The 27,458-nt window shown below is 34.1% G+C and overlaps 1 protein-coding gene across 1 annotated transcript in view; it reads right to left on the bottom strand.

Annotated features, from left to right (window-relative positions):
- Positions 1-27,458, bottom strand: part of COL19A1 (collagen type XIX alpha 1 chain) — a 344,672-nt gene that overhangs the window by 253,329 nt on the left and 63,885 nt on the right. Inside the window, exons 7-9 of the mRNA XM_010371596.2 lie at positions 26,960-27,040; positions 22,887-23,012; positions 21,747-21,809 (exon numbers count right to left, since the gene is read on the bottom strand). Coding sequence (XP_010369898.2) covers positions 21,747-21,809; positions 22,887-23,012; positions 26,960-27,040 — 270 coding nt within the window. The remainder of the gene's footprint in view (positions 1-21,746; positions 21,810-22,886; positions 23,013-26,959; positions 27,041-27,458) is intronic.

Here is a 27,458-nt window from a genome sequence, read left to right as displayed (position 1 = left end):
ACCCAATGCCATTTAACATAAAGCAATTACTTGGAAGACTTTTTAGTTCTTTCTATTCATCTGGTTTCTGTCTTGGGTAGAAAGACAGATGCCTATCAGTTTCCATTGCTGGAATTCCGGGGTCACCTCTTTGAAAAGTCTGATTTGTAAACATCACACAGACTAGAATGAGATACTCCTGGGAGGATGTGCTTATTCTCAATGGAGTTTTAGGAATTTTCCTTCTTATAGGAATTTACTTTGGCTTCTGAGTTTCCAGGTTTAGACAGCTCAAAATACACTAACAATTTCATGGAACTGCTTTATTTCTATCAAATATTTACAATTAATTTATAAGATAACAGTTTTTAAACATTCCTTAGAAAGCAATTAGTTATCATTTATTTGAATTATTTAAGCAAAATTCAAAATCTATGAAGAAAAATTCATATCTTTAAACTTTAAAATAGCAATATTCTGTCTAAATCTAAGGAGATTTTCATTATTTCATTAATTAACACACTTTAAAGAAAGTTTTAGTGGTTCTTACCAGAGATGTACAGCTACATACATGCACACGTATTATTTTAAAGACCGAGGTTTTTCTTATATTAGATTAAATTATCAAAGTATTCTACAGCATAACGGCTATCATCACAGTATATAGTAAACACTAAAGTAAAACTTTGCTGCTAAATGTAATTAAATGTTAGAGAATCAACAAAATATAATCGACTTATCTATATAATAAATACATTTCTATCATTAAACAAATTGTTATAGTTTGAGACCTCACGCATCACACAACTCCATTAGAAACTTCCAATATCATTTGATAAAGTGACAGTGAAAACACATTAAGTATTTGGTGCCAGGAAACAGTCTTGGAAATGAAGCTCCTGTTACTCATCACAGAAGTATGTCCACTTGTCCATAAGGAGCAGATTATTTTCATCAGTTGATCCAATATAATGTTTTATATCATATTACTAGTTACACATGATCATGAGATACGGCATATTATCCATTAAAGTATGCCAATATGGTATACACTGCCAAAAATACTTTTTTGGGAAAAAAAGGTGTGATGGTACCTCCTCTTTTTCTTTGCTCATGGCCCACTCATGCACCAGGTGCTCTAAGTACTGGCACTCAAAGTCCTACCCTGCCATATGTCAGGTTAGGGTTACACCTAGATGCACTGTTAATTGGGTACCAAAACTCTCTAAAGCTGTGATATTGAGAGTATGTCTTTAATGGACACTGGTTTTATGATTGTTGTAATTAAAATACTGTGTTTTCCTGTGGCCAGCATTAAATGGTCTCTGCTCTTTCTTGACTTAATGTATTTTATAAACATAATTCTAGACTCAATGATAACTCAGTGGACATCACTGATGATCTCATAGGAAATGTGTTTATCTAAAACCTAACTTATGTCAACAGAAGAAGTCTTTCTTTATGCTCCCTCTGACACCCAGGTTTAAAGTTCTAGGTGCCACAAGCACTTTGAGGGCAAATTTAATTCTATTCATAAAATAAATATCCTCCTAAAATTACTGGAAGGTATACATTAGTTTTCTTTTCTGAACTCCCACTGTCTCTCCTTCCTCAAAATTTCAGTCCAAGGAAGAAATAAGATGCTTCTTCTTTGGCTTCCGATCAATACTTTAGTTCATTATTGAAAGAAAATCACAATAAATGATTCCCATAGAAACGATAACTTTCAAAACCTATTTCTGAGGAATGTTTTTTCGTTATAGGGTTTTCTATGAAAGGACTTGTATTCCTTTCAGGTACAAATTCAAACTACAGGAAGACAAGTTAATAAATATGTGTAATATAAAGCAGGCGAAATCTAACGTTGCTGCTGATAGTATCATTGCCTGCGTTATTACTATGATACGTAGCATGTCTTTAACTTCACAGGACAACCAAAAAGTACTCTTTCCAAAATTCAAAATAACCTCTTTGAGAAGTTTTTAGGACAAAGTTAGGTGAAGTTTAGGGTCAGCTGGTTGCTTTCTGAAAAACTGATCACAGGATTTAATTTTACCTCCTTGTAATCACTGCCTATTTTTCAATAGTAAGCACAGCTGGTCATAAACTATAAATTATTATTAGTTTTCTTGATTCTTTTGACATTGGAAGCAATGTATTTCTTATTGTGTGGGAAATATATATTGTCTGGAGGACATTTGATCAAAAAAAAAATCACATTCCTTAGGGCTATAGTTTGCAAACCTAGTACTAATGAGACCAAGCAAATAAAGATAAAGCAAGCAGGTAAACAAAAAATTTGCAAATAACTAGCCTTTGACTAGTCTTGCGGTGATTTTTTTTTTAACAGTTAGGCATTTAGCCTTTGATTAAAACGTCTGAGATCCTATTATAATATTTCTGCATTGAAAAAATTGACCTATCGTTTTACTTAGAGCATAGTTTTCTAGGAGCATAACCCTCTATATGAATTTAATGTCCACTTGAAATATATCAATACTTCCCCTTTAATTAGTTCATATTTATTAAAAGAAAGTTTACTTAAGTTGAATATTGCATGAAATAACCAGAAGAAATATCCTAAGTGGAATATGCCAGGATTCTAGGACTAAAACCAATAAAACAGGCAGAAAAAAGTAAATTGGATTTTGATTTTGTGTATTACTAAGGTGACTTCTACATGACTGACTATAGTCCTGCTTTATTCAGCCATCATCTTTAGAAATTGAAATATTTTATGGTTCTTAAACTGTTGGCAGTCCATTAAATGTTTCAGGAAATTTTTAAAAACCTATATATTTTTATTTTTTTCAGATATCCAGTTTGAGTCCTTTTATTTCAAGGGGAGAATTTTTTCCTTCTATATTTTGGGACTTCATTATAAGAAATAAATTACCAAGTTAAAAAATATATACATAGCATAGAGTTTAAAATCTCAAACTTTTTGAATTCTTTATATTTGTTGAATCCTTAATGCAGCTAATCCATGGGGATATTTTAATCACATTAATGCTCAGAATAAGGCCAATTTATAACTTTAATCTTAAATGAATGAGATCCTATTATTATTTATTCTTATGAGTCAATACATGTCTTGATCATAGTAATGTATGTATGGGTGGCTAGTGGTAGCTAACTCAACATCTACTCTCTTAAAATCTACTATCCTGAGTGTGTATACATATGTGTGTACATAGGTATATACAGGTGCATATGTCTAGAAAACAAGCAGGATGGGCATTCTTAAATATAAGGGCAAATGTAAATTCATACATTTATGTATAACAACTCTACCAAAGAATCTGATGAGGCACCGATTCTATTTAAAGCTTAAAGTCAAGTACTTTTGCTGCTTAATTTGCATGGTGGAGAGCAAAGAAAAAAAAAATTCACTGTGTGGTTACTGAATAAATGCTTTCTGAACCCAAATTAACCTTCCCCATATTTTGCCCATCAGTCTTATTTCTTCTGTCTGCAATTACACAGAAAAAATAAATGTTATAGGTCTTATACATGACATCCCTTGTGCCACTATCAAGCCTTCTATTCAGTAAACCACTCATTTTTCAAATGATAGTTTGGAGTCTCTTAATACTATGGTCCCTGTTCTCTGGGCACACACTGGTCAGTCATGTCTTTTAAAATGTGGCACTCAGAACTCAGCACATCATTCCAGTCTTACTCACAATGGTCTTACTCACACAGAATAGAGAACAAGATCATCTCTCTCTCTCTCACTTTCTCTCTCTCTCTCTCTCTCTCTCTCTCTCTCACACACACACACACACACACACACACACACACACACACACTTTGCTCTGGATACTATACAGTTTTGTACTTCTATTAATACAACTTGCTTTTGTTAAAAACTAAATTGCTTACATACGCTACATTTGCAATCAACTACAACCCTTAAGTTTTCCTGTCAAAGGGATGTTATTTTACAATCCTTTTTCAAATTAATTAAATACAAGTTGTACTAAGAGTTGTTCAAATAAAAAACAAAAAGAAAACCCAAGTAATTTTGAAATGTCTTGGAGAGGTAAAAGTTTCTTCCTATACATAGCAAAGCTAGGGAATTAAGCCTTAGTCAATGTTGTAGAACCCACTACAAAATCTGGGCTCCTATGTAACTGTGATGATTTTCTCAAAGTGTCAGCACAAGTGTTTGGGCTTTTCACTGTATTGTGAGACTAACTATAAGACAGTTTTTTTAAAAAAACTTGAAACTTCATAAAAATACTACAGAAATACTTATTTAATGTGAATCATCTACTGAAATATCTGAAGTATAGTGATTGACATCTGAATAGAGGATTCTAACAAGTGAAAGATGATTTAAGACCTAAAGAGAAGGACAGTGTCATCAATCAGCTCTTAATTGAGGACAATGAGATAGCAGTAACTGCAAACTATTTCCTGCCTGGAGTATCCCTCAGTGATGAGTACTTTATAGGTCTAGTCCATATCAGTTACTTCTACTGGACCTTAAACGCATGGAAGCCATTGGATACTTATCTCTAGCTCTGAAGTAAATGGTTATGAAGATATGGAGAATGAACACACCCTAACAATGTTGTAAGAAAGTTGGGAGATCGTCAAATCTAGTTTGGATAAAAAGAAAGCAATATAACTTAAATATTTGTGTTTGAGAGAGAGAGGGAAGAGCATATTTTCTCCATGAGAAAATGGCAAGCAAATTCTGGAGATGCACACACTTCTATTATATTTAATTCTAGGAAGCAATACCTGTAAACTTTGTTGTGCAGAGAAGAAATTCCCTTGTTTCCCTAAATTATGCTTCTGTAGAAAGTATGAAGGACTTTCACGAGAGTGTTGCTGGCATTGGGGGCCTTTCCCAATCTTTCCTCAGCAAAGTTTTCTAACAGTCATTCTCTATTTCTCTTACCTATTTCTGGTTTGGGGCTAAGTCCTTGAATTCTGAACAACTCAACAAGCACTTACCCAGAATCAGCCAGGTACCATATGTTGGGTCAGTTGCTGGGATTAGAGATGAGACAGACCCCAAGTCCTTCTATTCCAGGAGCTCACATTTTAGCAGGGTGTATAGACACACACTATATTGGTGATATAAATTAAGTGCTATGTGAGTAGAGTGGATAAGCTGTAATTTTGCCTGGTGACCCAGCAGAATTCATGGAAAAAATGCATGTGTTTTGAGTTTAATAATCTGAAAATGCAGTGATGGAGATAGAAAAGAAAGACACCAATCATCTGTGATTGTCTGCTCAAATCTTCCAGTCTTCCCTAACAGGTTCATTCAATACCTTACACTGACTTTGGCAGTCTCTGATGTGTCTGACTAAAAGCTCCTTTAGATAGAGCCACTCTAAGGAAACTCTAATATCTAAAATCATAGATGTCTTTATAAAATACCAGTTATATCTTTAAATCCACTGTTCAGTATCTCAGCAATCTACACCAAGAATAAAATAATTAGCCACTAAACTACGCAGAGAAACAGAGAGTGTGTGAGCTTTCTTATGGCAATATTTAATATTTATGTGCTGGAAGCTGGTAGTACATTAAACCAAATAGGAACATTAGCAGACTAGGTTCTTGAAATCTGGCTGTTTAACAAATAAAAGTCAAGTGCCTGGTTGCCAGATACGCGGCATGTGTTGAGCTTGTCATCCATCTGTTGTGTTCCCTGCCAACTGCTCTACTTGGGGTGTGAGTGGAAGGCATTAGAAGGGAATAAGAAACCATTAAGAAATAAAATCAACTGCAGAGTGAACAAGTTTCTTTTTCTTTTTCCGGTTCTTCTATTACCTTTGTCCTTCTTATGTTTCTGCTTATTTTAGTGCTGTATTGTATCAATATATGTTTATAGATAAGACAGTTAAATGACAATTATTCCATATAAAAGCAACAATTTTTCACTGATAATTCAAGTTTTATTCTCGTACCTTTAACAAGTGAAGCCAACAAGTAGGCTTACAAAACTTTTCTTTGTGGTCATTTTTTCTATGCATACTATTTATGATTAAAAGTTCCATCCTGTGTGTAGATTTGTCTATACCTTCACTCATTAGAGAATTTTCCAAATTACACAGATATACAGGTGATTCTCTGCTTAAGAGGTATTTTTCTCTAAAGTAGAGATCACTCTTGTTTTATAAAGCCTAACAATTTCATAGGCAGGAAGTATTCCGTTGTCAGAATAAAGCTAATTTGTCTTTTTTTCCTCCTCATTTAATGGTCTCAATTTCTATAATAAATTGTCACATGCCATTAGGCATTTTAAATTATGTTTTAAACTTAGGAAGTCTAAAATTAAGCTTAATTCGGAATGTCCACAGAAAAATTAGGTGAGGCTAGAAATATAGAGAGGAAGCCAAATGGCTTAAAAATTCTCTAGCTTTTATACTACATGCCTGTAAGTTTCTGAGTCTCTGAAGCATTAATGCTACATCTGGACCAGCACTGTTAGAAAGTTCATTATCATTCACAACAATGACTGGTCTTGTCTGCACTTACATAAACTGTAACAGCATCTGCCTTTATTTTCTGAAGATGCAGTCTTCTCATAAAATGTCTTTTTAGGGAAAATCAAGATTCAAAGATCATAGTCATTTCATTTTCCAGCAGAAAAGAAATACAAAGACTGTTAGGGAACAATGGATCTGCTCATTCAGTCTCATCTCACTGCAGTGACGGAGGGCTTCAGAGTTTATGGGGAAAAGTCCCATCATACAAAGCATATCCTCATATAATGACAATAGTTAGTCCAGCTATTTTTAAGACACGCAGCTTGGCCACTCTCTCATCATATTATCAGATGTACTTCTTAAGTGCCCTAATGCATACAGCTTTTTTTACTTCCAGAAGGTTGATTTATTTTATATTTTTATAAAGTCATGGTACTAAGTTAAACATTTTTGGTTTTGATAAATTATATATATATATATATATTTATTTGGTGGAGAATGTAAAGAAAAAAATTTCTACATTAGGTGTTGCATTAAGGTTAATCTGGAGAGTGGCCATGATTGAGCTGCCTGGACGTGGGCATGCAGGGTAGATTAAGAATCTCCAGAGAGTCAAGCATGGAAAGTTTGAAAACACACTTCAAATGTCATCTGTACTTGGAAACCAAGCAAATTTTTTTTCCGTAATAATTATTTTAGAAGGTAAAGCTAAACAAAACCCTCTCATTCGGTGAAAAACCATATGCATAATGATTTTTTTATATATATATACTTTAAATTCTAGGGTACATGTGCTCAACATGCAGGTTTGTTACATATGTATACATGTGCCATGTTGGTGTGCTGCACCCATTAACTCATCATTTACATTAGGTATATCTCCTAATGCTATCCCTCCCCACCTTCCCACAATAGGACCCGGTGTGTGATGATCCCCTTCCTGTGTCCAAGTGATCTCATTGTTCAATTCCCACTTATGAGTGAGAACATGCGGTATTTGGTTTTCTGTTCTTGCGATAGTTTGTTGAGAATGATGGTTTCCAGCTGCATCCATGTCCCTACAAAGGACACAAACTCATCCTTTTTTATGGCTGCATAGTATTCCATGGTGTATATGTGCCACATTTTCTTAATCCAGTCTGTCACTGATGGACATTTGGGTTGATTCCAAATCTTTGCCATTGTGAATTGCATAATGATTCTTAATAGGTGAATGCAATCTTATGAAGGTGGGGGAGTCAGAATCTCTAGGGTCAGATACAGTTTAAAAGGGGTCCATGGATTTAAAGGGAAGAGACACAGACAGCCCTCCTTGGAGCAGAATGTCCAAAGCAAACTGCAGTTCACTCACTAAATTGGTAGGCAAACAAATTTAAGATCTAATTCAGACCTGCTTGTGTAGATGAAATCTGAGTATTTGAGGAGCTATCCGAATGAGGTAATATGGCAAAGAGGCAAGAGCTATGGATTTCCATGGATAGAGGTTCAAATCCTGACTTTACTATTTTTTTTTTTTTCCTCTCTGTCTCTGGATCTGTTTCCTAATCTGTGAAATAGTGACAATAAATCTTACCTCACAGGGGTGTTGTAGGGATTGAATGAAATAATGTGAAGAAGGCTCCTGATAGCATTTAGCATATAACTCTTATTGAGTAAATGGCTGCTATTATTACTATTGTAAAAGTTTATATTCTTGTACGTATTTATATTAAGTGAGGAATTCATTGGTTTTCTAACATCTAGTTTGTTTTAAGAGGTCAAGGTTACATAAGATATGTGACTTTAACATTTTCCTATAAATATATTTTGAATAAATAATATAAATTCAATAAGTTTGCTTCTTGGCCTTTTGGCTAAGATGAAGTGTATAAATTCCTTCAAATAAGTTCTAATTTGGTCTCACAGTAAGGCTAGAATAATAGAATCATCAAACTGTTTATTGTTAAATTATATCTGTTGTTTACCAAATATTTATATATCAGGTGCTGACCCTTTTATGAATAATCTTGTTTAATCCTTAAGATAAAGCTAGAAGTAGATGTAATATAATTCCATTTTATAAAAGAGAAAACTGACATGTAGAGAGACCAAGTGTCATGCTCTAAATTAGAGAGTAAGATTTTGAGCTGGAATTCAAATCCAGGCAGTCTAACTCTGAGTATTTAACATTAGCATGGTAAAGTAATGATGGTTATGATTGACTTCATACTTACTCCAAGGGGAGAAAAATTGACTTAGTAAAAGTTTTCCTATTAAAATAAGCATTTTAGGGCAAATTTAAAGTAATTTAGTAGATAGAATATGGGTTTTAGCATAAATTAGGCTCTATGTTCAATTTTTATTGTCACATTATTAGGATAAGATTACTGGACAATAATTATTCCTATTTAGAAAAAAATCCCCACTTCTTCGAGAAATATATCTGTTTACATACATAAGTGAAGTATGAAATGAGGCAATTTTTTGTTTGAAGTATTCAGGTAATGAAAACAAACATGGTTTGAGTGTTACATTTGGGGGCAAAGTGGGCAAAATTTGCTCATAGTGTCCAAATCTTCATCTCATTTTCCTACTTCATACTATGAGGATGGAAGGTGTGAACATGTGTGTTTGTGTGTGTGTGTGTGTGTGTGTGTGTGTGTATGGCTGCATGCATGTGATCTTATGCTTAGAGTCATTCACTTCTCTTGGAAATAGAACCAGTCCAGTTTACTCATTGTGATTGACAGAGGCTTCTGTCCATCCAAGTTTACCAGAAGTCACCAGCTACCGAATAACACTGCTACACAGAATTGATTTTCTTAAATGAACTCATAACAGAACACTTACCAAATCTCTTAGGCAAAATCATAGCTATTCTTAATAAATGTAAAGGGGACAGTTATTTTTCTGCAATGTTTAACAGTAAGACTTTATTAGATTAGAGCTAATATTAGATTAAGAATGCCTACTGCAAGTCTGTACTAGGTGATAAGTATTACAATTACAAAAGAACATAACCAAATGCTATACTTCATCCTCAGGGTCCTCATGACTCCATATTCCATAAATACCATTTGTAAAATTGTGTTTTTTAGTGTACTATTTTTCTCCTTGGTCTCAGAGGAAAAATGCCACCACAGTATACTAATACATTGTTCAGAGTCTTGACTTAAAAAAATTTATTGCTATTACCTAACTAAATTTCAAAGTGTAGGTTTATTTTAGAATAATGTAATTTATATGCAAATCACTTAATTTATTGCAGTATGACATTGATGTAAGTGTAAGGTATAGTTAATGTACAAATTAATACTTCATACTGCTCAGAATATGCTTCACTCCATTAATATAAATCAGTTTCCTAGCTTCAATACTAACGTTAGAAAAAAACTTCACTTTGAGAATATTAGACCTGAGATATATGTTCTATGGTATTGTACATATGTTTTTGATCCAAGTGAGGCAGTTAAACAACACATCTTAGTTATTTATTTTTAAACAGTACTCTTAAGTACTCCAAATTTTATGTAAAACAAAACAAAACAAAGAATTATAACTGCTGACAAACAGAGTCAAAGTTAAGGGGATGCTGGATAAGTTACTCTGGAAGATGCACATATTTCACATTGAGGCAAATGTGGAATACAAAGCCCTGAGGTGACCCACATGTTAAGAACTGATCATTTTTCTTTGGAAATTTACTTAGAAAAATCTGACAAACTATTTTTCTTGTAAAATAACAGAAATATTTCACCTCAAACATAAACCTCACGAGTATGATTTTAAAATTTTGAAATTAAAATTTTTTTTTTTACAGCTTATTAACCCACTGTTAGATAATGTTAGTAACTTTCTTGTTTTCATTTTGTATACATTCGTTAGAATTATTTTAAATCAGTGGTAACCTGTGGATTATAGAAGTGAGAAAAACACTCTTGAGGCGGCATTTGTTTCACTCAAGAGTGTCACACCCCTTTAACAGCTACATGAAGTGACAAGTTAGAAGCATAGCTGGCACTACCAGGGACTGAGACCTTGGGAAGAGAAAATGGTCAAAGACTCAGTGCTTCTATAGGTATTGGAAAGATATTAACCACTAAGTAGGGTCTCTGATGATGCGTGCATCCGGGAACCAAGGGCAAAATGTAATCTGCCACCATATTTAGCACAACTGGAAGTTACGTGAATTCTCTAATTGTCTATGAGACCCCTTAAGAGCAACTCAAGTAAATTAGACCCAGAAGAAAACTGCCTGAAGAAATATGAGAGAGCATTTGCCAGGACAAGTTTGCTGTGGTTTTAGAACACCATAAAAACAGCTGCTTCTTTCCGATATTAGCTTCTTAAGTTCGCTGGGAACACAGACACACTCATTAATTGATATTGCTATACCCTCTCCGTCACCATTTTGACCAAATGGGCACCAAGGGCTGAGGATCTCGGTTTTCAGAATGACTTCGTCTAACTAGATTATCAGTATATTCCTTTATATTCACTAAAGTTTTACTTTAAGTGAAATATAAGATGGATCATTACACAAGATTCTTTCTACAAAAGTGGACTTCTGGGACAAGAAAAAAAATCTTTAGTTCTGAGTAGTGCCTGTCTCTGCATACTGACTTGCTCCAGTTCCTTTGTGTTGCCCCAAATGTCCTCTCTTTTCTAAGAAACTCTCTTTTTTTTTTTCCAGAGAATTTCTCGGCTTGCATACTTAACTTTCTAGACTTATTTTCTTACTATCATGGCCCTGGATTGCAATTCATTTGATCAACTTTTGACAGGATTGATTCTACTGAATGCTTCATCTAGTCCTTACATTGTCAGTCTGTGGACATCACCTTTTCAGGAGTTGAGAACCTGTTCCACAGCCAATCAGTAGCAGTTTGCACCTGGTTGTCCTACATAAGGATCCAAGGGATGTCATTTTGGAGTGTTAAAATTAATGCTATTTTATACCAATCTTGATAAATTCTGTTTTAAAGTAATCAAAGGGAATGCTATCCTGCTGTGCCATAATTTATTATGCAAATGTATATGAGTCTCACGTTACATCCCACAATAAAGTCAAGCAATCTGTTTTATAGTTCAAGCACTTCAGTGATTCTGCATGTGTCTTAAAAAAGATTCCCGTGTTCAGAATAATTCAAAAACTCCTAATGATCTGAAATCTAAACAATCAGATTATTGTGATGCATTTTAGAGACTGGTAGAATAAGGGCACAAGGAAAATTTGGATTGGAGCATCTCTTTAGGTGATCAAATAATATTCTCTAGAGAAAATATATTTTTAAACAATTAGACCTTTGAAGAAGTATTTAAGGAAGCTTTTATTTATGATGAAGAATCGTCAATTAACGCCATCAGTAAGCTTAAACAAGAAGATAGCAGCCCAAATAAACAACAACTTGCAGCAAGGTATTATTTTGCAATAGAGTTTGTTGGACTTTGCTGAGTCCAACAGTTATATTCCTATACAAGTCAAAAATTTGCATATCAGACTGAATAATTTATGCAAGGAAAAAGTAGCATCAATGAAGCAGTCAGATACCAGAGACACATTTAAGAAGGTCTCAAAAAATATCTGCCTGGCAACCTCTGAACCTCCTACCACTTTAGCTTCAGTTATTCCTGTGCCAACTTTAGGTGAATAAAACCGCAATGGTCATGGCCTTCTAGATAATGAGACACAATGAACTCACTTGATAATCAGTGCAGCTAGAATGCTACAAAAACTTTTACCAAGCTTATTTTCATAAAGAAGAGAATTTTCTTAGCATCAACATCTGAGAACTTTAAAAATTTAGCAAAGTTATTAATATTAATATAGGATTATATATATAATCCTATATATAGTGAAAACATGTGAAAACATGCCAAGGTGATTGTAGTTTAATATACAAATACAACAGTTTTCAAAATATTCTACAAAAACTGAAGTTGAATAAGGCGCTAAACGGCAACAGTAACTTCCTGTGAATGAATTTATTGTTTGGGAGCATCTTTGTGGTGTTAGAGGAGAAACATAAAAATCAATCATTTTATGAGCTATAGCCTACAGTATAGCATTTTACTGATAGACTGAAATATATTTCTTCTATTTTTAATTATAGTATCTCTTACAGTCTATATATAAAATGTTTACATAAACTACCTAATTTTTGTCTGCAGTGAAACACACATTAAGACACCATATGATATATAAAATGGTGAATTTAAGAAGCCCTGGGGCTAAGAGAATAGCGGCCAATGTTCTGGAGCAGGGATCAGCAAGCTTTTTCAACAAATTTTAGATTTTGTGGGCCATACAGTCTGCCACAATTACTTAACCTGGCCATGAAGCACAAAGGCAGCCTTAGGTAATACAAAAACAAATGAGTGTGGCTGTGTTCCAGTAAAACTCTACGTACAAAATCCTACAGTAAGAGTTCTAACAGCCCTACTATAGGGCCACAGCTTGCTTACCCCTGAACTGCAGGACTTGTTCTGTATATTTTCCTATCCTATCTGACACAACTTTATAAAATGACCATACATTTTGATCAAATAGTAAACCATCATACCTTTTCCCCAGGAATTCCAGGAGCACCAAATTCACCTTTATTACCAACTGCACCCTAAAATACAGAAATGCTTACTAGGAGATTACTTTTAAGAGGTCCGTTAATTGCTAATGTTGTCAAAGAGAATCTACCTTTTCCTAGATGAGTTGCTTTTGCATGCACCAAAGTTTGTGCTTCGAGTTCCTTCCTCATATTGCCCACAAGCCAAAATAATAAATTGTAATAAATCAGTAATTCATAAATATCTAAGTGCTAATCATAACTAAAACTAGAAATATTCACACAGAAATATGTAATTCAGCTTTGTAATTTCTTTTACATTTACCAAAAGTAAAGAATAATACTATTGCTGTTACTTCAATTAATATGATAAATGAGTTTAAATGAGTTAAAAGCTACATCTTATCTGATGCTTTCAATTCAAGTAGGTCATGACATTTCAGTTTCTAAGATATTCCTATTTGTTTCATTTAGTGTGCCTGACTTTCCTTTACATCCTCCAGGAAAAACCTCAAAGCTGGGTCAATCCAATGATCAGCTTCCTTGCTCTTCCACTTAACTGCCAAACAGGGATGGAAAAACAGGTGCAAAGAAGTCTATAGATCATGTATGGCTTCCTTAAAAGCACTATCACAAATTCAGTCCAATAAATTTATCCTTGAAACAGTGGAAAATAATATATACTTTCTGAATGAGTTTCTATATCACTAATACTTGGTAGACATTAAGAAATATATTATAATTTTATGAATATGTAATACCATTATTATAATGATACTATTTGTTAATTTCGGATGAAGACCCACGAGTAAATTTCACCTTCAAGTGAATTCCTGCAGATTACATGAGATTATATCAAACTGGGTAAAACTGATCAAAGAAGGACCTGTCAATTACTTCAATATATTCAACTGGATTAGAAAGGATAAAGGAACATTATTATTTCCTATATTAATATAATAAAAGAAATCAAAAGAATAATATTAAATCCCACTTCTGTGAAGTTATTACTAAGAGAAGGTAATCCTTATTTTAAAAAATTATGAACATATTTTGGTTTAATTAATTTTTATTGTTGTGGTATGGGTACAGAATGGGCATATGAGTAATGCCAGATTGGAAAGAAAATGAGGGGAAACTTACTCATCATCTCTGGGTTAGCATATTAGACTACTCAAAATGGAAGCCTCTATAGTGGGATTGGAGGGCAGGAGAAGTTGAAAAAAATCAATACCAGTCGCTGACTAAGAAGTCAAATAAGCTAACTTATTCCATTTTAAACTGTTTTGATTTTCTGTCAAAGCATATCAGCAAAGCAATCATTTCATAAAGCCAACACATTTTGGCAAATTAACTGGAGATGTGGAAGATAATAATACAAAAATAAACTGGAAAATTATTCCCAAAATGGAGCTCAGATAACACTTCCCCTTAGGTTCAGGAACATTAACATTGAGCTGATAGTTTATAAAACTATGAGAGAATTTCAGCTCTGAAATGGGTGAAGTTATTAACAAGGGTCTTAAAGAACTGAGAAAGTAATGCAGTTGCTAAGGAATTAGGTTGCTAACTAGCCTTGCTAACAAAAGAGAATTAAAAGATTCAGAAAATTATTATAATTGAGTCTAAATGAAAGAAAAGTATTAATTATTTCTTCAAATAATGTTATACAGAGTTTAGTGTTAGAGAGCATGGTTAAAATCGCTTGATTAGGTGTCCTGTTACAGAATACTGATCACAATTAGATAATTAAATACAAGCAGTAGTACTTAAAACTGCATTATTCCATGAGAGGTGATCATCACCTTTATAAAAAAATAAAAAGTAGTAAATCATATTAATAAACCATCATAGTGGATAAGAAAATACGTAAATAAAGATACATATTAAGTTTTGCCAAAACTTCTAGCTTTTTGCAAAATAATTTTGATGCTTCATTACCTTGGCAATACTAAGCTAAACCTGACTAAATCAATGTGAAAATAATTTTTGTTTCTTAAAAGAAAAAAAGTAGTAGAACAATAGTTAACAATATAATATTATTTAACTCTTTCCTTGCAAATTGAATCTTTGCCTTGTTCAGCAGAGTCCCCTGGGCAATTAGGAAGGAGAACTTACAGTTTCTAGAAATAGCTGAGTTGATTATTTAAACTTTCTTTGAGGTATAGTGTTCATTCATGCATTCAGCGTATTTTTAGCTCCTATTATTTATGTGTTGTTCTATGTATAGGCTCACAGAACTCATTTTCCAACAGGAAAAGAGATAGATGTAGGATGATAATGTGTCAGGTGGCAATAAAAGTGCTAAGCAAAGTAAGAGCATAGAGGTGGGAGTAAGGATGCTTTTTATACAGAGATGCCAGAAGGCCTTTTCATTGTACAGTTATTTTTGAGCAAGGACCTAGATGACATGAAGAAGAGAGCCAAGTGGATATGTACAAGGACACTTCAGGCATACATAATTGGTACAAAGGACTTGGAGCAAATATAAACAAGGGAAGAGGGTTCGAGACAATTTGAGAGTGAGAAGTCAGGTAGGGGAAAGCTCTACACATTATGTGAAGCCTCATAGCTCATGGTTAGAGCTTTGGGGTTTATCTTAAGAGAGACAAGAAGTCACTAGTGGGTTTTGGCTCAGGTAGGACAGGATTTGCTTACATGATTATTCAGAATAATTGTCTAACTCATAATGTATATGTATAAATAAGAGTAAAATTTTTCTCTATGAATCTGCTGCATTAAAGTAAGGATTCTCAAAGCATAACACCTTAGATTGTCATCAACAGTCACACAGACCAATGGAACACAATAGAGAACCCATAAATAAATCCATGTATTTACAGCCAACTGATTTTTGACAGAGGTGCCAGGAACGTGCACTGAGGAAAGGACAGTCTCTTTGATAAACAGTGTTGGAAAAACTATATTCAGAAGAATAAACTAGATCCTTATCTCTCACCATATGCAAAAATCAACCCAAAATGGATTGAAAACTTAAATGTAGAGCCCAAAACTATGAATCTTCTGGGGGAAAATGTAGGGAAAATGCTTTGGTACATTAGTCTAGGCCAAGATTTTGTGGATACAATCCCAAGAGCACAGGCAACCAAAGCAAAAATAGACAAATGGGACCATATTGCACTAAAAAGCTTCTGTATAGCAAAGGAAACCATCAAGAGAATGAAGAGACAACCTGCAGAATGGGAGTAAATGTTTGCAAGGTATTCATCTGACAAGGGATTAATATCCACAATATACAAGGAGTTCAAGCAACTCAACAGTGACAAACAAACAAAACCCCCAATAATCTGATTTTAAAATGGGTGAATGATCTGAATAGACACTTCTCAAAAGAAGACATACAAATGGCCACGAAATACATTTTAAAATGCTCAACAACATTAATCATCAGGGAGGAGCGTATTGGAATCAAAATGAGATATTATCTTACCCTAGTTAGAATGGCTATTATCTAAATGACAAAAAAAAAAAAAAAAAAAAAAAAAAAGCTGCCAAAGGCGTGGAGAAAGGGGAACTCTTGCACACTTTTAGTGGGAATGTAAATTAGTATAGCTATTATGAAGAACAGTATGGAGATTCCTCAAAAAAAAAAAAAAAAAAAAATGGAACTACCATGTGATCCAGAAATCCCACTGGGGATATGTATCCAAAGGAAAGGAAGTAAGTATGGTGAAAAGATAACTGAAAGACTGTATTTATTACAGCACTACTCACAATCACTAATATATGGAATCAAAATGAGTGTCCATCAATGAATACATGGATAGAGAAAATGTTTTATACATACACATATACATACACAAACATACACACAATGGAATTACATTCAGCCATAAAAAAGAATAAAATCCCATCATTTGCAGCAACATGGACGAGTCAGAATGACATTGTGGTAAGTGAAACAAGCCAGGCACAGAAGGATAAATACTGCATGTTCTCCTTTATATGCAGAAGTTTAAAAAGTTAACCTCATAGAAGTAGAGAGTAGAATAATGGTTACTGGGGCTGGGAAGGGTGGGGAGTGGGGATAGGGAGAAGTTGGTTGCCGATAGAAAATTACAGCTATAAAGAATAAATAAACTCTGCTGTTCAATAGCACTATAGGGTGACTATGGTTAACAATAATTTATTGTATATTTCCAAATAACTAAAAGCGAAAAATATGAATGTTGCCAATACAAAGAAGTAATTAACACTTGAGGTGATGGACATGTTAATTATCCCGATTTGATTACTATAGATTGTATAAATGAATTAAAATATCACACTGTACTCCATAAATATGTATAATTGTTATGTGTCATTTAAAATATTAATAAAAATCTTAACACCTTTAGAAATACTGTAATGTAGTGATATATAATTTGAAAGAGATGTGGAAGTTGTATTCTCAAATCTTTTCTCACTTTATTACATTGGGCCAAAAGTAAAATGCACCAAAAGACTAATATTATATAGTTAATGAGAAAAAGTAAATTATAATTGTGTCTGGATGGCTTCTAATAGACATTATCTAAGTAAAACAATGCAAGGAATATATTTTAAAAACTAGCACATTGGGTTGGGAGCAATGGCTCACACCTGTAATCCCACACTTTGGGAGGCTGAAGTGGGTGGATCACCTGAGGTCAGGAGTGCAAGACCAGCCTGATCAACATAGTGAAACCCCATCTCTTTTAAAAATATATATAAAAATTAGCCAGGCATTGTGGCGGGTGCCTGTAATCTCAACTACTCAGGAGGCTGAGGCAGGAGAATCGCTTGAACCCGGGAGGTGGATGTTGCAGGAACAGAGATTGCGCCATTGCACTCCAGCCTGGGCGACAGAGCAAGACTCTGTCTCAAAAAACAAAACAAAACAAAAACTAGCACGTTGTATCCAGAAAAGGTCATACAATATTGTAAATAAAAGTTACAGACTTGAATGAAATATTCAAGTAATTGAGTAATCTTTTGAAGCATGTGATAACTCAGCATTTTTACATCCAATACATTGAAAATTCTAAGGGATTATCTCACAAATGAAGATTTATTTATTCTTCATCTAGCCACAAATGAAATTAAACTCAACCTAAAATAGTTATCTCCACCTCTCCTTCAATATGTGGACAATTATATGGTGGATAAGAAAGCAGGGGAAACATGTATTTGTTGAGTATCTATCATATGCCAGTTTCTAAGTGCTGTATATACATTGTATTGTATGCCTTCTTCACAATCAACCACTGGCTAGGTATTATTAAGGGTAATTTTCAAAGCAAGTAAGAGGTGGAGAGGATTCAATCCTAAGTGGTTCAGGCTCCAGAGTGGTACTCTTTCCAACATACTGTTCTACCTCCTCTAAATATTCTTTCTTGGGCTTACAGATCAAAAAGAAAACCTTGAGAACAACATCTGATTCCCTTAGTAACATTGCACTTCTAATCATTTCACAAAATTTACTCTTAAATATGCCTTAGAGCAAAATGACTTTCGATCTTCAAGTTATGTAGGCATTATTTTGTGCACCTGCTCTAATAATGACAATGACATGCCAGAATCAAAAACGAAAGAAAGCCTTCTTTATTTATTGCACATTGAAGTTGCAGGATCACATAGTGCAGTAGGAGCAGAAACAAACTCATTCTCCACTCCTTAAACTGAAGCAATGCATCCATGTTTATTTGAAGTACCAGGAAGGCAGAATGCATTCATGGTCATGGTCATCTAATGTCATTTTTACAAGGCAGAGTATATGGTGGTTTAATCAAATGTAGGTGCATGTATCAAAAAGATAAAGGAAATACACAGATTAATTATTTGTTGTGTAGATTATAAATTTCTTTTTTTTTTTTTTTTTCTTTTTTTTTTTTTTGAGGCGGAATCTTGCTCTGTCGCCCAGGCTGGAGAGCAGTGGCCGGATCTCAGCTCACTGCAAGCTCCGCCTCCCGGGTTCCCGCCATTCTCCTGCCTCAGCCTCCCAAGTAGCTGGGACTACAGGCGCCCGCCTCGTCACCCGGCTAGTTTTTTGTATTTTTAGTAGAGACGGGGTTTCACTGTGTTCGCCAGGATGGTCTCGATCTCCTGACCTTGTGATCCGCCCGTCTCGGCCTCCCAAAGTGCTGGGATTACAGGCTTGAGCCACCGCGCCCAGCTAGATTATAAATTTCTTTTATTCCAGCTGTTTTTATGTTGCCACTAAAATCTCTTGCCATTAGGAATTATCATGGAATTTAAAACAAATGTTACTATTCTTAAAACATACCACAGATGAGAAGTCATATAATGCATTGTAACTCTAAGATGTATTTTTGTATATTTTATAGATTTGACATACAATAAATTGGCTAATATTTATCGATTTTTATTAATTTTTCCTAGTTCTTTTCTACTGGTTTTAGCTTCTATAGAAGGAGAGAATGTTCTGTGAACAAACTGTCACAAGATTGTAAACTCAGTGAGAGCAGGCCCTATATTTTATTATTACTGCTAAGGCTCCAATGTCTGGCACATTTTTTATTATAATAGCAGGAACGCAATAAATAGGTGTTGATGGATAAATGAATAAAGAAAAATATTTAAATGTTAAAGTGAGAGATGTCTATTTATAATTAAAGGGAATGGAGGGGGAAAATGCATCCTTAAAGGGTATAGGCTCTAACAAGAGTGACTAAGCACCTAATCTTTAAAAAAGAATTTAAAGTAGATTTAATGATTTTTAAAATAATTATTCAAATAGGACTGTACTTCTGACATCGGTTTGTTTTGTTTGTTTGTTTGTTTGTTTGTTTTAGTGAGCAGGGTATTTTTCCGAAAAGCAACACAGGAAATTTCTTGCTGTGCCAGCAATCTTAAATATGACAGAATTGATTAAATCAAAGAAGTGAAAAGACAAGTTAAGAAATGTGTATGTGAATGTGTATAAATCACAGCCAACAACAATTAAGCTGCAAGCATTTTTTGTCAAGGCATTTTTGTGTCACTTTATAGTATAGGCAGAACAGATAAATGAGAACACCTTCCGTTGCAGATAAGAAAACTTAAGAATGGAGAGTCTGAGTGGCTTGGCCAAATTCACCGTCTAACCATAGAAGAGTTGGGATTAATTCAGAGATCTTTCCACTTTCTGAGTCCTTTTGTGTTACCTTGGGCACATCATTTTATCTATGTGTGGCTTTCAGCTGTAAAATGAGGATAGAGATATTAGGCTGGTATTTTTAAATGATGTTTTAAGAGTAAAATATTGCAAGTGGAAGTACCTGATCAAAACACAGACACATAATACTGAATTGCTTTTAGAATATAGTGGCAGCCTTAAAAATGGATACTGGTTATGAGTAGTCAACAGATCTACTGGGTTCAGATCCCAGCTTGGCCACAAGCTATGTGGCATTGGGCAATAATTTAACCTCCCTAAGCTTCAGTTTTTCCATCTGTGAAATGCTAATACTAATCCCTAGCATGAAGAGTGATTGTAAGGATCAAGTATGATATCATATCTAAAACACTCTTCTTAGTGTCTGGTACGTGTAACCATGAAACAAATATTTTCTATTGGTATAATGATTTGTATGTTTAGTTTGATTGAAGTGGTCTTAAGAATCAGCTATTGTTCAATTATTTTGAATTTTCATAAAATGATATTTAAAGTAAAGGTACCCCAAGAATGAGTTTTAAAGAGCATTAATAAATGGCCTGTCCCTTCTCAAAAATCTTTTTCAAACACCTGCTGAGTTGTCAGAAGTTCCCATGCAAGGTACAATGCAAATACATTCCTTCAGGAACAAATGACTTTAGCTTTGTTGAAGCTTTGGGGGATCAGTCATTTCTCAGACTTCTGTCTCCTGTCTTTTTGAAGTGGGGGGGCAGGCAACTAGATTATACAAATAATTTAGAATCATGGACTTCCCAAGTTAAGGCATGAAAGGAATTAAAATCTATTTTACCTTGGAGAGATAACAAAACAGAATGAACTTCTAACAGTGCACATTCATTTACCTGATTAGCTGACAAAAGATGTACTCAAAAGAGTAGGAAACATTACAGTTAAGTTTTGAGTGGTGGGAGAAGGAAAAGACAAATCTCTAAGCATGGGATATTGCCTAGAATTACACACTTAGAGGTCCAGTCCACTGGCCATTCCTCCATTAAATCCTCCCCAGCTCCCCAGATCCTTTCTCCAGGACACTTGCAACTCTCCTACAGCACCTAACACATATGGCCTTGTAATTTTCCATGATCTCTTTCTAGAAGTAAAATCACCGAGATCATGGAATATTTCCTATTCTTCTTTATGTGCTCTACAACACTAAGCAACATACTGCATACGCAGAAAGTATTCAAGAAAAGTTGGCTGTTTAAAAAAAGGTAGGGAGCTACAGAAAAATCTCTGGTGGGGATGTATCAGAAGACAAGAGAAGCAAGAGTTCAACAGGGATTTGGGGAAGGGAATGCTAAAGAAGGCTAGGGCACAGCTAGAAAATAGACTTTCCTGCTTCACAGTTTTGCTAGAGCTTATAGGTACAAAGACTTGCAGTTCCAGATCTTTCCAAAGTTCACACCAGCCTACCAATATGAATTCAAAAGCAGACTAGAATGCTGATAGTCTTTCTTATTTCAGTAATCAGCATTTTAATATAGTATTGATATATTTGATAGCCTTTTATAAAACATATATTGGTATGGAATATAGAAAAATGAGATGAACATATTTTTAAGTCATTTTTTGACAAAACCCCGTTTTTCCCATCAGTATTTATCTTTTTCTTACCAGCTCTCCTTTATCCCCTTTCTGCCCAGGTGAACCCGGAGCTCCTGGTAATCCTGCTTCTCCCTGAGCAAAAATGCATATCTGTGTTAGCAACCATTCTGTCACATTGATCTAAAGACAAATGGTTTATAAATATGAAGCTGGCAATAGCAAGATAACGCTTTGTTCTCCTCTGAGCTGATGCTTAGAGTGAGGAATAGTGAGCCGTGTGAACAAGAGAAAAAGGGCATGCCAATGGAATTCCATTCACTATTCCTCACTCTTCCAAACACCATTTAGCATCATCTCCTCTAGACCTTCCATGAGCTGGAACACAAGCTGTTTCTCTATGGTCCCCCGAACCTTGCCTTTTTCGTGGAGCTTACTATGCAATATAGACCACTAGAAAAAATGGAAGTTTCCCTTAAACTTTCACCCCATCCCCATCCTAGCTCAGCCAGAGCTAGGGCATGCTCTGCTCTAGAAACTGGGGCACGTTCTCCTTTCCTCAGGTATGAGCACTGGAAAAAGCCACCAAGACACCACTCAGCCTTTTAGCACGGGCTTTATGACTGCCATTGACATCCATAAAGGAAGTTCATAAACGTTCATGGTCCAGCCTTCTTGACCAGGGGATCATATTGGTGCAAATGAAACAAATTATTTGAATAATAACAGAGCCCCTCTATATATTCCCCTAATAACTTATGGTGGATGGAGACAGCCGGTTGAAAATTTAGGGATGCTGGAAAAATACAGTCTACACAGAAGAAGAAATACAATGTGGAGTATTTTTGTGTATGTTTTTGAAGAGCAGGCACCGTATTTTCTTCAACTGTGAATTCCCAGAACTTCAGCCTATTCCCGGCACATGCTAAGCACTCAGTACTTGCCTGTTGTACAGGTAGTTCCTCCCTTCACCTTTCTATTCATTCTAGTTCACGCCCTGGAAGGAAGTTCAGATGGGCTCGAAACTATCCAGGTAACAATCCAGGAAATCCTATCTTCAATGCCTTTTTCTTAACCCACCCCAGCGACTGAGGTATTTACTTCAACAAACACTGAAGGGCAAGACATATTCTGTGAAGAGAGGCCACATTCAAGGAGCTGGGCTCATAGTCTGGAGTGGCTTTCAGTGTGCACAGATTAAAACTAGCATACCTTGTTTGGAATGCACTGGCACTGGTCTTTCAGTTCCTGCTTTGCTGGCAGATATGAAGACACTTTACTGGCATGAGCAGTTACCGATGATGATGCAATATTTCCAAAGCCATCCTGCTCTGGGCACTAAAATCCAAAAAGAGGCTTTAGGAAATGGGGTCAATTCCAAACATTCTGATGTTCCAAGCACTGGCTCCCACTAAACTAGGGGTTGCTGAGGTTGCCTGCAAGAACCGCTTTCTTACTAACCAAAAGCTGACACCAGTGTAAGAATGTTTATGACACTTTTGCACTTTCTGCCTGAGCCCATGTGTTTTCTTATATTGACAACACACAAGAAAAATATTTAAAATAATGGTCTTGGTAAGGAATTACAAAGTTACATTAGGTAACTTTTTGATAAGTATAGAAATTTCATACATTTATAATAATTATATTGTAGCAATAAAATAATTTGTACAAACAATATGAATTGAATTTCATGAAACGATTGTTTAATGTGAATACATCTTTTGGGAACAAAAACTAAAGTTGAAGCATGTAATTTGAACTTATAAAATATGGTTTCCTTCAACAAGATGACTTTTAAAACATATAGAGTAGAAAATAAATTATTTTTACACCCTTAGACAATATTTATTAAATCAAAGTATACTTTACTCTAGTCTACTGTTCTTTAAAGATATTAAAAAGGTCTCCACTGCAACAGACAAGTAGTGCATTTTATACTTATCCAGTGGGTTCAGAGCATGCTGGACAACATGAAGTGCAATTTGGTTACAAAGCAATGAACTTTTTTTTTTTTTTTTTCAAAAAACTAATCCAAATGGAGAATCTGAAGAGGATAAACACATTGTTTTTTCTCAGCATCATGTGCCAGACTCCTCACCATAGTTTTCCACTCTGAATTTGCAATTTCACGAAGAGAAAGCACTAGGAGAGAGTTAATACATTACTTTGTATACCACAAATTGTAAATGCATAGTAAAGTATTGTCAGGATACAAAACTAAAATATTGTCTGTGGTTATCTACTGTGGTTGAAATCATGATTGATATCTATTTTCTTTTATGGATTTGGCTATATTTTCTAGTAAACATAGATAACTTTTTTAACAAAAATTCATTTTGATGATCTGTGCAGCAAACCATCATGGCCCACGTTTAACTAACAAAACTGCACATCCTGCAAATGTACCCCTGAATTTAAAATAAAAAATTGGAAATAAGAAATTAAAAAAAAAACTTGGTAGTAGTTGAATTCTTTGATAATTACAATAAAAACTGTAACAAAACCAGCACCCAGAAACACTGCAACTATTTACTGTATCCACCACTAGTTCTTTCAAATCTACTCTCTCCAGATTTAACGATTAGTTATTTATCATAACAAGTTTCCAAATTTGAAAGTCTAAAAACTATTTTATTTTATATTTGAATGGAACAAAGTTATTACCAAAACAGTTCATTCATCTCATTTGATTTGATATGATTTTTCAGCCAGTTCTTACTTCATGGCTTCCCAGTCAGATAACCAAGACCCACTTATGAATTCACAATTTTGCTCTGGATAACCGAGTCACTATGTTAAACTGAGGATTTAAATAACTTTAAAAGTATGTCTCAGGCTTCGCAATAAACCTGTCCACACTCCACAAAAAGTGCCTAGAGGCAACACCAAACATACAAGTAAGGACTCTTCTCCTCGTAAAACCTCTGGTTTTGATTTGACACATATTCAGTTTTAGCCCTTAAAACTTTAACCACATTTCTCATTTATTTTCAACAAATGTTACTGATTTCATCCTTCTCTTAATAATTGTTCTTCATTCTTTTTACATCTAGAGTCATGAAACTTAACTGCTTTAGAAACCGAAAATCTAATAGATACAAAGAAGCATGTTTATAGGTGATCTTTTAAAAATGTTGCCTTTGAAATGTTTTATAAAATATCGACAACCAGAAAACATGTGTGAGTTGAAATTTCAGGACAAAATTAGATATTTAAGCAACTACATTAAAAATTTCTGAGTTCAAAATATTTGGCAACAAGAAAGAAAATAAATACAGTTAGTATCAGAAATAGAGTACATGCATTTAAATGGCTTTTACATAATTATTTATCTTTCCAAATGTACATTCATATTCATAAAAGGTAGTATGTTTCTATTTTTTGTTAGTCATTAAATGAATAGGTGATAGCCCCTCCAAATAATTGTCAGCAAAAAATAGTCTTTTCTTATTTTTTCCATAGTTAGAGATAAATTCCTACCTTATTTTCTATTCTTTAAAACTAACTCCCAAATAATCTTTTCAAAATATGATTTAAAAATCTTTTGTTCATAATGTGTGAGATCATGTCACTGCTTTGAATTACCAACCATTCCACCCAATTCATCACCTATACTTCTTAAACAATTTCCTCATAAATCAGGTGGAAAGTTTCTATTATATTAATACAATGATAAAGGGCAGCCATTACTGGTCAATTATACAGTATTTAGATATATCAAAATATCATTATATTACTTTTCAGAGAAAGTTATTATTTTAAAAACTCTTACATCAAAAAAGCATAACTAAAAACAAAATTTTTGGAGAATTAACATCTTTAAGATTTAAATGTGTAGCTCCAGGAAGTCTAGGTATTTCAAGTCTGTAGATTGGCATTCTAAATTATCTTTTCAGATATTTATAGAAAGATATTTGGCTGGCTTGCATTTTACTTGGAATGAGATACATGAACTGGATTGGAGATATGCTTTATAAAGCCAAGTTACAAAAGTAAAACATATAATATTTGAAAGACTTAGCTACGGTTTAAGTCACTTGGTTACATTCTTATTTCACTAACCAAAGTGAGCTACAAAAGTTAAAAATATTTTTGAATCATAAATTATTGAAAAAATTTTCATATAATTTTCTATGGCAAGTATAGAACTACGAAATCTAAGATCCAAACAAAAGGCATTTTTACCTTTTATTTTCACTTTTCATATGTTCTTTCTGTACTTTTTTTTTTAGAACTAGCCGTCTTTGAATATCTTTCTGTCCCATTTATCTTTTTTAGTAGTTGATAAGTCAATAAATCAAACAATGATTGTCTACTTTCTCCAAATGAAGCATTAGGAATAAAAAAGTGTATCAAGGTAAAACTTCCCTTACTAAGCCTGAATTGTACTTAAATCAATTTAAAAACAAACATAATTATACCTAGTAATATAAGAGAGCACACATGGCTATCTTATACTGAGAGATATAGAAAGTATTGAATTTAGTGTTTTTCTTGTAATGAAAGATTGGTATAAGAAAGTAACAGTTGTACGGTTAGGTTAGGAATATTTAGAATGAGAAGCTGAGGAACTGCATTTATATTTTGTTTCCAACAGGAGTCACTTAAGAGAAAGACATAAAGAGAGGGCAGGGAATGTGCCTTAATCATGTTTGTTAGCCCTGTTCCTTAGCACCGTGTTTAGAAGATCAGTGTTTCTGAATAAAGCTGTTTGCTGGAAGAGAGTAAATGAATATACAAAGCAGTGACTCAGCCTTTTCTGATTTTGCTGCAAGGTAAAGGGGAAGGACATGGGGAAGGCAGTTGATCCAACAATGACTGATATCCCAGACGTGAGGTAAAGGTGCACTTTGGCAGTAACAGGAAAATGGAAGATGATGATGAAAAGTCTATGTCAAAGGAAACCTAGCCAGGATGGGTGACAGGATAGAAAAGGAAAATGAGTGAGAACCAAGTATGATCACAGATTTAAAACTTCTGTAACTGGAAATGGTGCAGATGTCAGAACGTAGTTTAGGAAGAAAGGCATAAATTCTTTTTAAGTTATAATGAGTTCAAAGTGAGGATATATTATCCTCAAAATTAAGGATGAAGTGCTGGGATTAAAACTGTTGAAAGTAACCATGAGAAAGCACCATGAAGGCTTTCTTACTTGGAATAAATTACTCACCTGGTTTCAGCAGAATACACTCAGTGCTACCCTACATTTGGACTCTACAAACTATGCCACTAAAAGATAATTAGCGTTCTTCATTCTTCATATGCAAAGAAAATTAACTTACTTTAGTATCTGATATTTCACAACATGTTTCTTCAGCTATGAGGTTTGCACTGCAGTAGATTTTAAGTTGGTGAAGTTCAATCTATTAAAAAATTAATAATAAGAAACATCTTTAGTTTTTTGAGAATCACATTCAGGCAGTTAAGAACTACAGTAATTTAATCGGAAATGAAAAGGAAGCTAATATAAATAAATTACTGGTAGATATTTTAATGTTTTTATTAAATGTAGGATTCATTGTTTTATGGACTACTTGAGAGACATAGAGTTGGATATAGAGATGGATCTATAGATAAAGGAAATCAGGTAATGAAAGCAATTGCAAACCTTGGCTAGCTGTTTCAAACAATAACATAGGAAGAACTTATTTTTTAAAAGCTATTGTTTTACACTACAATAAATAATGCTCACAAAATGAGGCCATTTCAAAATTAAAAATTGGAGAAAAGGTAAAATCAAAGATATGAACACATGATGAGAAGGGCTTTATTTGTACTTCC

This window comes from Rhinopithecus roxellana, chromosome 4, assembly GCF_007565055.1.
Source record: "Rhinopithecus roxellana isolate Shanxi Qingling chromosome 4, ASM756505v1, whole genome shotgun sequence".
Lineage (NCBI taxonomy): Eukaryota > Metazoa > Chordata > Mammalia > Primates > Cercopithecidae > Rhinopithecus > Rhinopithecus roxellana.
The sequence above is the reverse complement of the archived record's forward strand: the minus strand, read 5'-3'. Positions and strand labels throughout refer to the sequence as shown.